The 13289-nt window shown below is 42.1% G+C and overlaps 1 protein-coding gene across 3 annotated transcripts in view; it reads right to left on the bottom strand.

Moving 5' to 3' along the window:
- The window catches only part of SH3PXD2B (SH3 and PX domains 2B), a 103677-nt gene that overhangs the window by 58110 nt on the left and 32278 nt on the right, over positions 1 to 13289 (bottom strand). For all 3 annotated transcript variants that reach the window (XM_083726134.1, XM_083726132.1, XM_083726133.1), the window contains exon 3: positions 640 to 715. In XM_083726134.1, the coding sequence (XP_083582260.1) occupies positions 640 to 715 (76 nt within the window). The remainder of the gene's footprint in view (positions 1 to 639; positions 716 to 13289) is intronic.

The following is a 13289-nucleotide window of genomic DNA, read 5'->3' as shown; positions in this document are numbered from 1 at the left end:
AAGAAACAGATCCACAACAGAAGTGACATATTGATAAAATATCTGAATCCTCAGCAAAAAATCCTAATGATACAAAAACCACTGCGTATAACCTACAAATGAAACAAATAAATTGCAGGAGAGGTCCAAAAGGAAAGGCTATCCTTCCAACAGTAAACACCTCGGGTGATTTTAAAACTGCAGCAATCAGCTATTCTAACATATCCTCAGTTCCTTTGCCAGCAATTGGCTATAGCATTTGGCATGTCAGCTCTAGGGCTCCCCTCCCCTCAGAGACCACATTAGTGTTCAGATTCCAAAAAGCAGTAGAACAAGGTATTAAAGAAAAGTCCACATGTGTGCCACTATTCCTTTAAGATGATTATGGTGCTGATAATGATGATCATCATCATCAACCTCATCCACCCATCTGAGTGGATTGCCCCAGCCACTCTGGGCAGCTTCCAACAAAATATTAAAAACACAATAAAACACCAACCATTAAAACTTCCCTGAACAACTGTGGGTACTGAACACATAAGTTTATGTTTGAAATATATTGTTAGTGTCTTGAGGTGTCCTGTTATACAAAGGGGAGAAGGGGCAGCAAAGAAGAGGCAACATCCCAATGGATAGATCTGTATTGTTCACCTTACAAACCTGGCAGAAAGGGTATGATTCTTTGCTTAGGATCCTTCTGTCCTCCTTCCATTGGGAATTTGTCCAACATTTGCATCTTTAAAAAAAGGGGGAGAGAGAAAATTAAAAGAACAGCAAAAGGAACACCTAACAAATGCAAAAAAAATAATCCCACATTTTTTAATAAAGAGAGAGTGAGAGAGAGAGAGAAATGAGGGAAAGTACACACAATATAATTTAACATTAACTGTCATTATTTGACAATGACAGCCAAGGAAGAAAGCCAAGCATGAGATTGGGAAGGGGGGAGATTCCACAAGAGGGCAGAATAATGTTCTGTTTTGGAAAAGTTTTGGAGTTGATCACAAGCTCCCCCATGATGTCAGTAATGTGGGTTACTTTTCTTTGATTTCACAAAGGGTTCAACAAACAGGCTCCCTTGAGTAGCCATAATGACTAGTTAGGTGGCCTCTAGAGAGTAAGACTAGCCCAAGGCTTCCTCATCACAGTAACACTAGAGAGTGGGAGGGATAGTTCTCCTACCCCTGCTTTAAAGATGACCAGAAACCTGTTATTTGTTTAAGCTCTGCACTTGGTGGGTGCCAGAAGAGCATCAAAACAAACCTTCACCTGTCCTCTTCAGCTCCAAGGTGAAGAAAGAAGGCAAATAACTATTTGTCATGCCTGCTGGGTGGCAGCCGTGGGGTTCAGGCTGCTCAAGAGGGGGCAGAGACACAGCAAGGTGGGCATGCCTCTACTTCTGACTGTTTCAGCAATGCTTCAGCTTGTCTCTTGACTTCAAGAGGCAAGTGTTTAATGGGTATGACACAAGGTTTGAGACCCCACCCACTGCGCTGAGGACATGTCCTGGAGACAACACATTTCTGGCTGGCCTCCAAGATTACCCAAAATTTCACAACCCCTGATCTCACACAACAATGAATTCAAATTTGCAAGATTCTTATTTGCACCTTCTGATGCTCATGCCAACGGAATCAAATCCTTCAAGACTTTTCAGAGGAGTTATACATCCCAGGAGATTCAAGTTTTCAACATGAGGGTGGGGTGGGGGTGGGCATGGCTCAATGGCAAAGTGCATGTTCTGTGTGCAAAAGGTCCCAGGCTCAGTCCCCCAGTATTTCTGCATAGCAGGACTGGGGGAGGCAGAAATGCTGGAGCGTCTGTGTCAGTGGACCACACTTCGCTAGATGGACTGGTGATCAGATTCAATTATTAAGCAAGTTTATTTCCAAACTGTTATGAGATGGCACCACAGTGAATCATCAAGCAAACAGTCAATACATCATGTTCTGAGAGGAGTAGAAGCAGAACACTAAACAAACATAATAAGAATACGGCTTGTCAGGAGTTCACTTTGAACCTTTGGGGGACAGCCAGACACATCCAAAGAACTCTGACCAAGACAAGACTCCTCTCATCTCAGACCCTGCCCTCCAATATTACTTGACATACTTGGCAGGGTCTATGTTTGACAGATGCCAAATTTTCAGGGTCTCTGTTCAAAAGCCTCATTACTGAAATGTCAGCTGCCTATGTATTCATATTGCTCCACAGGATAGGTTTCTAAGCATTTCACAAAAACAACAGAACTTCAATAAAATCATGCTGCATCACAGGAAAGGCAAGAACTGGGGGGGGGGGGGACACGCCTCAAATTAAGAAAGTTTCCAATTTCTGCCAAATCAATGAAACAACGATCAGTACTTGCTTTCTAGAGTTCATTGGGGAAGATACTAGATCAACCTCCCAGGGCAGGGAGTCCACGAGAAGTGCATCATCATTGTTCTTTAAGTCCCCGCAATTTTCAGCATAGCACCACTTCGTGTACAATGCATATTCGCATATGTGTGTCAAAAATATGGTGAACAGTAGAACATAGGTATGTTTTGTATGTAATATATGTAATGTAATATTAAGTATATATTGTTTTGTAATGTATTGATATTTATAATAAAATGATTAAAAAAAACAGGTAGCCAAGAAGCTGGATTCCAATGGCCATCAGTCCCAGCCACTATGGGCAATGGTCAGAGATGTTCCAGTTGTGGCCCAGCAGTATCTTGGGGGGGGCACCATTTTTACTATCCTTGCACAAGAGCCATCGCTCAGTTGTTTGGGACTATCATACAAATCTGGTCAAGCTCCTTTCCTTCCTCCAGTGCTGGGGCGGTAAACAAATCCTTCAACGGGTTAATCCAAAAACTTTAATTCATTGCAGAACTGTAGCTTTCTTTCATCCACAGTACACTGAAGCAAGCAGTGATTACCTCATTAATATCATTCCCTTCCTGGAAATTACCCAGACTGGTGACTTAACAGATGCTTGCCTCTGTCAATGATAAAATATGAATCACTGGCTGGACACTGAGGGAACTGCTGTCACCAGAAAGTGGCAGTGCCACAAGTCCACCCTTGCCAGGTCAGGGGGAAGAGCCCCTATTTGCAAAATCTCCCCAAAAACACCCCCCCACACACATATTCATCTAAGGTGTAAACACATTCAACAATTCCACAATTAATACCTTTTGGCAATGGTATCAGGCCAACACAGATCAAAACAAACCAGACTAAAAATGTGTAACAATTTGAAAGCATGAAATGGAGATGCAAACAGAATGGAGACAAGCAATGTCAATGGGTACAATTAATACAGAGCAGAGAAAGGATATGAACCCCAACTCCAAATATTTGCTGACCCTCCCATTCACTGTTACAACAGTATGCACACTTTACAAAAAGCAAATTCCACCAAATCAATTCCCCTTAAAGCCATTCCTACATCTGGTATTCCTCTGCTTCCCCTTCCTAAAGAAAGAAACCCTCTTTCCCAACTCTTTACACTTGGTAAACAACCCAGGCAGGTCAGCTCCTTCTGCCTCTGCCCCTTCAGCTCCCTGTTCTCATTAAAGTTGCCTTGGGATGAATCTAGAAGACTGAAGTTGGGTTTCCAGCAGAGGGAGAAGCTTTGCCTGTTTTTAAACTACCATGCTAGTCAAAAGCCTAGGGCTTTTCTGATCGGCTTGCCAATCAGAAGGTCAGCGGTTCGAATCCCCATGACGGGGTGAGCTCCCGTTGTTCGGTCCCAGCTCCTGCCCACCTAGAAGTTTGAAAGCACGTCAAGTGCAAGTAGATAAATAGGTACCACTCTGGCGGGAAGGTAAACGGCATTTCCGTGCACTGCTCTGGTTCACCAGAAGTGGCTTAGTCATGCTGGCCACATGACCCGGAAGCTGTCTGTGGACAAATGCCAGCGCCCTCGGCCTATAGAGCGAGATGAGCGCCGCAACCCCAGAGTCGTCCGCGACTGGACCTAATGGTCAGGGGTTTACCTTTACTAGTCAAAAGCCACCTATCCAACAGCACCTCAGAAAATGAGCCAGATTCTCTCACTCATTCGTCTTCGCTTCAGAAGGAACATGCAGGGAATAAGCCAGCATCTCATAGCCTTAAATTACAGCTGCCATCTTGAGGGCAAAAGTCAAAAAAACAGAATCATACTTTTCCTCCTGCCCTCAAGATGGCAGTACAACGTGCCATGTAAACTGATGCATCCAACAGGTTACACTGGCCATGCCTGGATTATTCTGAAGCACTGCAAAACAGCATGCATGAAATGCTGGATGAGACATTCAATTTTATGTAGAAGACACCATAGGGCTCCAAACAAAGACACTGGTAGCATAACAAAAGTAGAAGGGCTCTAGTGCATTCTCCACAGGAATATATTTGAAACAGACATGCAAAGTATTTGTTTGCTTGCTTTTCTGATTAAAGAAGCCACCACCTAGACATTAAACATGCCACTTTCTAAAGGCAATATACTCTCCCTGCTAGCTGTAGTTACTGCACGGGTTTTGATGCTTGTAGCAAGCCCCTGTTGCTCAATTTTCCTGTAGAATTAAAGGATTATGCAACATTATCATCTGCTCACATTAAAATTGTGCTGGGCCATTTTATGGAGAAAGGATGTAAATGACTAACACACTTCCTGTATGGGAAGGCCATTAACATTTACAGCAGACATCGGGTAAGTGATGCACTATCACTCATCACCACACTGCTCCTTTGCGTAGGGCAGAAAGGAGAGACATTAACATATCTCTTGAACTGAAGGGGCGACAATGATTTTGGGACTGGAATGATTACATAACCACCACCAAGCTTTTCACCATATATGACAATTTTCCTTCTTTCTGAACTGTGCTCCTTGCAACAGAAGATGGATAATAGACATTGGCTGCTGTGAATGACAGACCATCAACATGTAGCAGCACAGAGCTGGCTTTCTAAATTGGTGGTCCTGACATTTGGTCCTTACAAGGGAACAGGCTGAGGAATGGACTTCGGCCATTTTGATTCATCAGCACTCAGGAATTCCAATGCAGAAACAATCACATACTTGGTGATGGGTTGCACTGACTCTTTGCCTATGTAGACCATGACCACATGCCCATCACATGAAACAGGTAACCGTTAACAACAAGCAACAGACATAAAATCATAGTGATAAGACAACCCAGGTTTATATATGCTGAAGAATAAGATCAGGGATCTTAAAAACTGGAGAACATTTCAATCCCTTTGCAGCAAAACAAAATGCCCCTACATTTCCACAAGAAGCTAAGAAATAATTTTGACTCAAGAGGCGTTTTCTAGTCTACTAACATCTGACCTAGTAACCAAGGGAAAAGCAAAATCCGCTCTTGCCAGCAGTTCATTTAGTTGTTTCTTTTCCCTTAACATAATTTCAAATCCTCCATTCCAGCTTCAGAGCTGCAAGACTGTGTCATCAAGGACAACCAAACAATCTGTGACCAAAAGCCTGGAAACCTCCAGACATCCAGCCTTGTTTCTTTATAACACAAAACACCTGTGGCGGCTATAGACAGCTGAGATACTGTTTTGCTTGGAGTGGATTATTAGCTTTTCTTCAGCCACAAGCTTATGTTTTAAACTGCTGAATGGGAAGAATGCTGCTCTCCCCACCCCCACCCACCTATCCGGTCCTGTGTGATGTGGCAGCCCACTGCCGGGTCGCAGGCAGAGTTGACTCCATGTGGTCTGTCTGATTTACTCGCTTGCTCACTCAGTCTCCAAATGCAGGGTGGGGGGAGGTTAGGGACCTTTTAAAGTCCTCTGCCGATTATTCTTATGTCCTTGGATTACTTAATGCACATAAGATTATTCACTAAATAAAAGCCCACAAGCTTGTTATAATGATACCACAAGGTGTAAGGTGATGTACTTGCTATCAAAGTGGCAACTCTTTAGTTGGCAACAATCACTCCCAAGGTTTTGCAACACGTTGCTCCCTGATTGTGCATTCACATGGCAAAATTTGCCTGAGTTTGAGCACTGAGAGCATGTGTGGACGTAGGAAATTTAAGTAATAATTTTAAAACTAGGGCTTCAGGTGTCAGTTAGCGACAAGCTGCGATAAGCACTGAGGAAGAGTGTGCTGGGATGAGACTGAATTTTATGAAAACCTATTTTCAATGTTCCTCTTCTATCAAAACTTTAGGACAAAGAAAGCTTAGAGCCAGCATTACACAGCTTTAGAAATTTACAGTAGTTCCTTCAGCAGACCAAGTGCAAGTGTGGAACCAAGTTCAAAGATAAAAGAAAGTCCTACCCACTGGTCATAACACAACAGGGAATGTGCCAGAGTCATAAATCAGAGTGATCACCATTTGAAAGGGTCCGTGGTCAGGCTTTGTAAGTAGCAGTAAAATGACAGGAAACCCTTTGTACAACAATCTATACCTTTCAGAGAATAAGAAAGCGGAAATGTGGTGTTAAGTATGAGTGTGGGATGCAAGCAAGTTTTCTTCAACCTTTTCCAAAATTTGTTGCTTAGATCCCTCAAAGAAGGAATGATAGGAGTTAGAGATCAACATCAGCTGCAGGGCAAAGTGTTCCCTGTCCCTGCTTTATAAATGCTGGTCACACGCAAACCTGTTCATTGAATTTTCATCCCTGTTTGCTTGCAGGAAGGTTATTTGACATTGAATCAACCAACTGCTAGCCCACACTTTTCTGTGCATTGCCTCATCACTTTCCTAAAAAAAATTATAATTAAAAAATCAACAAGACTTTTTGCATAAGTCCAATTTATTTCTGGAGGCAAGTGTTGCCCCCCAACAGTTCTTTACGCTAGGCGAAGACACAGTATACAAAAGGGAAAGGCACCACAAAACACCAACCCGTAAAAATTATGCAAAATTGATCACCAGCTCTTCCCATTTTGCTGGAACGACTGTGGAAATAGGGGTAGATGCCACCCCATGTTGTGGGTTTGATCACAAATGCAAACGTTCTGGTTGCTTGCCTTTTAGGAAATGCAAAACATGTACACAAGCTAGCTGGCCAGAAATGGTCCATCAGCTGGGAGTTACTGTACATATTTTCTGAAAATAAGAGGGATCTGAGTATTACATGATTTATTGGCAACTTATTAGCATCAGCTCTTTTAACAACTACAAAGATTTGGAGGAAACTGAAAGGGGTCACAAAGGAATGACAATAGGAAGTTCTGGAGAATTACATGGGTGGAAAAGTTAATGTACAAATCAGAATCACTAGTGAACAAAAGAAGATTGGCAGAGTCATATCAGATTGGTATGACTATTGCCTGTACTGTATTATATACTTTAATCTGGAATTCTTGATTTAAGATTGGAATGATATACAGTCGTACCTCAGCTCCTAAACGCCTTGGAAGTCAAATGTTCCAGATCCCAAACGACTGAAAACCAGAAGTGACTGTTCTAGTTTTCGAACATTCTTTTGGAAGCCAAACATCTGATGGGGCTTTCGCGGCTTCTGATTGGCTGCAGGAGCTTCCTGCAGCCAATCAGAAGCCGCACTTTGGAAGTTGAATGTTTTGAATGTTGAATGGACTTCCGGAACAGATTCTGTTCGACTTCCAAGGTACGACAATATAGGAAAGCCTTTGTAGATCTAAAAGGCAACATGGAGGAAAGGCATAAGAATATACTGGACAGACAATTTTGCAACTAACTACATGCTCCATGTTTCTGAAGTTACATGTCTGTTATATTCTATGTATTTGTCTATATTTATTTATTTATTTATTTATTTAAGCAAAAAGTATTCAGAATTTTCCAAAACTGCTTCTGGGGGGAGTATCATTAAAAAAAAATTAAAAAAAATAAAAACCAGAACCAGAAATCAAATGCTAGCTGGAGTCTTAAAGAATAGAAAATCAATTCACTAGTTCAAATAAAATGTAGGGTTTTTTTTCTCCCCAGGTTCATTTTTATACATAAATAATACACATAAAAAGGATTGTTAAAGCCATGCACAAGGATATTGCTAATTGCTTCCGCCACCTAAAAGGCAATTGAAAACCCTATGCACTTACTTGGGAGTATAAGCACTACTTAACCAGTAGGACTTACGTTTAAGTAAATATGCATAGGATTGCACTGTTAATGACTAGACTGGTAGGAGCCTATAGGAGAACACGGAGCATCTCATACATCGATGAACAGTAGGTAAGGCAAGTCAAAAATAGAAGCTATAAAGGATGGCAACAGCATGAACACCGTAAGGAATTTCCTATGAAGTCACTGGAAACCTTATACATATAGCTATAAACTGCTCTAACTAGCTTAAGCATAAGAAAAATGTACAAAGACTGCAGCTGGAAACAGCAAAAAATAAATAGCATAAAGGCTGCCCCCAGAAATGCACTGGCAACACATTAAAGCCAACTTCAACTACTATACTGCACTGACCTCAGCTCTGACACCCACCCAATTAAATCTAATGAAAAGAGAAGTAAATCAGCCTGAAGCTGTTACAGTCCACAATGGGGGTGGATGAGCAGTTGTGGTACAGCTCGGGTGAGGCTGCCTATTCCAAAGTGCAGAAAGCAAATGGCCTTGCAATGTCTCCTCTTCAGCACTCTCCTGCTCAAAAAAGGCCTTTCGTCTTTTGGCACTACTTGCTGTTGCCATGGATTCACCAACTGCAAGAAGTTGGGGCTCATCTACAACTTTGCTCCAAGCTTTTTAGGCACAGGTCTGTGCTTTAAAGCACCGTGTCCAAGCAGTTTTACTTACTTGCTTGCTTTCTGCCCTGGCACTTTCCCCGCAAAAATCCGCTCTTTAGCACTGAATTGGAACAAAAGGCAATTCTGGTTTTCTGCAAGTTCCCCAACCAGGCCACTAGTTGAAACCACACAAAGACAATGAAGCCTGACTGGTGAACGGTGAAGGAGTAGCCACCATTGCAGTCTCAGGAAACTAGTTTGAAAGTATATGTATATAAAATTTATATTGTAAATCCACACTGCAAAGTTCTAACAGAAATGGAAGAAAATAAACTGGGAAGAGAGTTTCATCCTAATGAATGAAACCTCTAGTTTGCTGAGAAAACAGTTCCGCTTTCTGTCATCTTTACTATTCTAACAGGTTCTTGGGAATTCATTTGAAACCCAGTTTATAGTTGCTTTGTGCTCTGAATGGGCTTATGATCCTTCTGCAGACTGCTACGGGCCCCTCTCTCCCCTGGCTCTTACCATTCCCTGCCTTTGTTACCTGGGCTGAAAATGAGAATGTCAGGAGGGGGACTGCATAAAGTGGACCACAGGCACTACTCCCAGGAATGCTTAAGTCACTGGCTTGGGAAGCCCTGCCGGTTTAAAGGAAAAGGGTGGTGGGATGGGTGGGTGGGGAGGAAGCTGTTCCCTTTGCCAACTATGTACGTGCAAAAAGAATGAAGAAAGGGCTTGTTTTGAGGGGGGTGGAGAGTAGACTGTTAACACGTCTCACCTACTCCTACCCCTACCATGAAGAGAATTGATGACTAGAAATTAAGATGCCTTTGGGGTTTTTTTAGCAGGTTTTATATACTATATTAGTAAAATAAACTCCCCAGTTAAGCTAACTGGGGAAAAGAGGAAAGAGAAGATTGAGGATGTAATCCTATAAACATCTATCTACAAGTAAGTCCCCCCTGAGTTCAGAGGGACAGACAGATTATAAACCATGACAGATTATAAACCCGGGGGCTGGATCCGGCCCAATCGCCTTCTCAATCCTGCCTGCAGACAGTCCAGGAATCAGAATATTTTTACATGAGTAGAATGCATGCTTTTATTTAAAGTGCATCTCTGGGTTATTTGTGGGGCAATACATAGTCCAGCCCCCCCCCAAGGTTGGACGGACAGTGGACTGGCCCCCTGCCGAAAAAGTTTGCTGACCCATGTATTTTTCAGACCTAATGTATAGTAAATAATTTCTAGAATATAGGATTGTATCCAATTAAGTTGTCTTGCTAGTGTGTAAGGACTCCTGCCTGTACAATGGGGCATCTTCCCAAATTTATTCTGGGGCCTCCCCAACCCTCCATTGCAGATTGGGGGGGGGGTCATAAGAAGAGGAAGTCCCATTGAGCTGATGGAAGTCCTTGTGCTAATGCAGTGACTTCATTGGTCATATATAGTTTTCACCACTTAGAATTACAATTAAGTGGCGTACAAATCTGTAACATAAAAGGAAAAAGTTACTAAAACTTTTAAAAGTTTTAGAATATTAATTTGTCATTTATTTATCAACAATAGCAAATGTTGGCTTATATGTATAATTTAAATTTTATCAGTTTTTAAATGAGTGGCTTTGTCACATCAACTGAAATGTAAACTGCAAGAGGAAATTCTGTAGCCCTGTTCAGTACTAGCTTCATACCTGAAAGACTAAAGCTGAAACAGGAAAAAAGTTAGACATGCCTCTCTCCCCATCTCCCTCAGCAAATTGAGACTTTTTTCTTTATGGCCAAGAGCAGACATGCAGTTAGCTTCTGTTTTATGGAACTGGAGAGGAGACAGACAGGGTTTTTTTAAAAGACAATTTCTTTAGCAGAATCATCAAAAATGTCTGACTCCTTCAACTATACACCAGTACAGTATATAAAAGCCAGAGATAAAAGAACAGCATTGTACAGATGGCAATTGCCAGAAGTATACCAGACTTGCCACAAAAGGATATTAGGAACAGTTCAACTGAGGCAGGATGCCATTATTAGCAGATTGAAGTTTTGTAAGAAGGCAGGAATACCTCAAGTTATTTCTCAATGGGGACCCAAACTGCCAGATGCACACAAAGAAATCATTGCAACCATTTTTTTCTTGACCAACTAAACTCAAAACATGGATGGGCCAACAAAAAAATGGCAATAACCATTCTTTATCACAAAATTAAAGCTCTCATACCTTTTAGGCAAACATTACACTGCTGATAAGGAGCTTTGCCTTTCCTTATAGCTGGACAATAAGAGACTCAGCTGGGAACCAATTTAATGTAAGTAATAATTATATCTGAAAACACAAAATAACATGCTACTTGTTTCTAATTGGTACCCTCCCCAATATAGTACTCTATTTCCTGAACAAAAAAAGTCCCTGAATCCAGGGAGAGAGCACATGGACTGTGTTAGGGTCCAAGCAAATGAAATAAAAAGACATGTACCTCCAATTACAACCCTTGGTACTCACCTCCTATTCTACCTGTTGCAGTTCATAACTCACTCATGTTATCCAACTTTAAGAGCAGGCTCATGAAAAGCAGCTAAAACCGCCAGAAAACATTCTGTGCAGCTCCTTCTTGTGGAGCTATCTAACATGGTTAGAACAATTCCTATGTGGGTGCAGTGATCATGGAAGTGACCAGCAAGGTAAGAAGAGCCCTGCTGGATGAGGTCAAAGCCCAGCAGTGACCAGCCAGATGCCTCTGGAAAGCCCACAAGTAGGACATGAAAGCAGATCCAAGATGGATCTTGTTCCCAGATTGGTCTGCTGACTAGAATAGACCTATGTACCTGAAGTTACCATTCCACAAATACCATTCATTCTACAAATACCCAACTGGCAACTGATGTCATCCAGATAGTATGTATGACAAAGTTTGAAGGGAGTTTAAAGGATATGATGCTATACTAATAATGCCTAAATCAGTGATCCCCAAACCTTCCCCCTTCCCACCGGCCACTTGAAGAATGCTAAGGCTAAGGTATTGGTGAATACTTAATGATTGATTGATTGATTTTTTGCAATTGTAATGCACTGTGCTGTGATGTTTTTAAATTGTATTTTTACAGATGTGCCATAGACCACCTGAGTGAACATGGAAAGCCCTTAAAACAACATGTTAAACCAAAAGGAATGTGTATGTAAATATATATTTGTGGCTTTGTCCCAGTATCTCAAGTTGTTACAATTTTTTCTCCAGAAAGAAACATGAATTTCAATTAAAACAAGTGTGAGGATTGGTGGACAAACAAGATCCATGAGGACAGGTCAACGCTAAGAGCCTGGATATAGAGCAGGGGTCGGCAAGGTTTACCTTGCCGGGGCTGGTTCACTCCAGCGGAGAGCACTCTGTGGGCCAGAGCACGTGCACCCACGATTTCTACATTTGCGCAGACACGATTCCCAGTGTCTGCACAGATGCGATTTTCGGAACCGCAGAAGCAAGTCACAACGCCACGCTGCGCCGGTTTAGCGCAGTGCGCAGGTACTCGCCGAGTGAGCGACTCACTTCCAGGGTGGCTCGTGGGCCGGTTAAACGACCCCCGTGGGCTGCTTGTGGCCCATGGGCCTTAGGTTGCCAACCCGATACAGAGATCTGATTTCAGCTGTGCACGACATGTCCCCTTCTATACCTGGAAAAAGTGAAGCTCTTCTAATCAACATGCAGTGTCTGGAAAACCTACCAGCTGCAAATGAGCATGCGAGTTGAACTCTATAGAATGGGTAACAAATGCAAACACAAAACGGGGCAGTTACCAGGCATTAAAAACATCACACACAGGAAACATAATCAATATGCCCTGCGTAATTAATCAAAGCAGACTACCATGGGTAAATTACTCTCTCTGGAAGAAAAAATTAGTGACAGAACGACAATGAAACAAAGAAGATAAATTGTCTTCCAGTCTCACATGCTTTCCTTTCCGCAATCCTACTATAATCAGTGAACCTTTTCTCACAAGGCTGAGCCCTATAGTCACGAATACCTAAACTATAAAATTCTGCACTTCAACTGTGTCCCTGTTCTGTTGAGCAGAACCCAAATGAATGAGATTTCTAGAACTAGTCAACTTCTTAGGCATGTAGACTGCTTTTATCCTGGAAGTTTCTTCCTCAACACTAGTTGCTCCCAATAAATTTTGGGGGGGCCGCTTCACACATGCATGTTATATTATGTGATTGTTCAATAACATATGACTCACAGCTGAATTTGTAAACAGACCCCAATATAAAACACTGTGTGACTACTGTGGTATTTGATCTGTGATGTATCTGTGAATGAGCCAAGTTCTCATTGCAGTCCTCAAAGTGATAAAACATGCATGAGTGAACCAACTTTTTAGCGTCTCACCACTCCACCTCTGTCAAATTACCATTCCTTCCTCATTTTCTAATTATTACACTGGTTCTTAGAGGCTCAATTACAACAGGGATGGAGGACCTCTGGTCTTCAGATGTTTGACTTCCAACTCCCATCCTCCCCAGCCAGCAATGCCAATTGTCAGAGATTAGGAAAGCTGAAATCTGGCAAAATCTGGAGGTCTGCTCATTTCCCACCCCTGTTATAGGCTCTTATCTCCCAAAGGTCTAAGCAAGA

The sequence above is a fragment of the Podarcis gaigeae genome (genome assembly GCF_964106915.1).
Source record: "Podarcis gaigeae genome assembly, chromosome: 2".
Classification (NCBI taxonomy): Eukaryota; Metazoa; Chordata; class Lepidosauria; order Squamata; family Lacertidae; genus Podarcis; species Podarcis gaigeae.
This window is presented reverse-complemented; position numbering and strand designations above follow the sequence as displayed.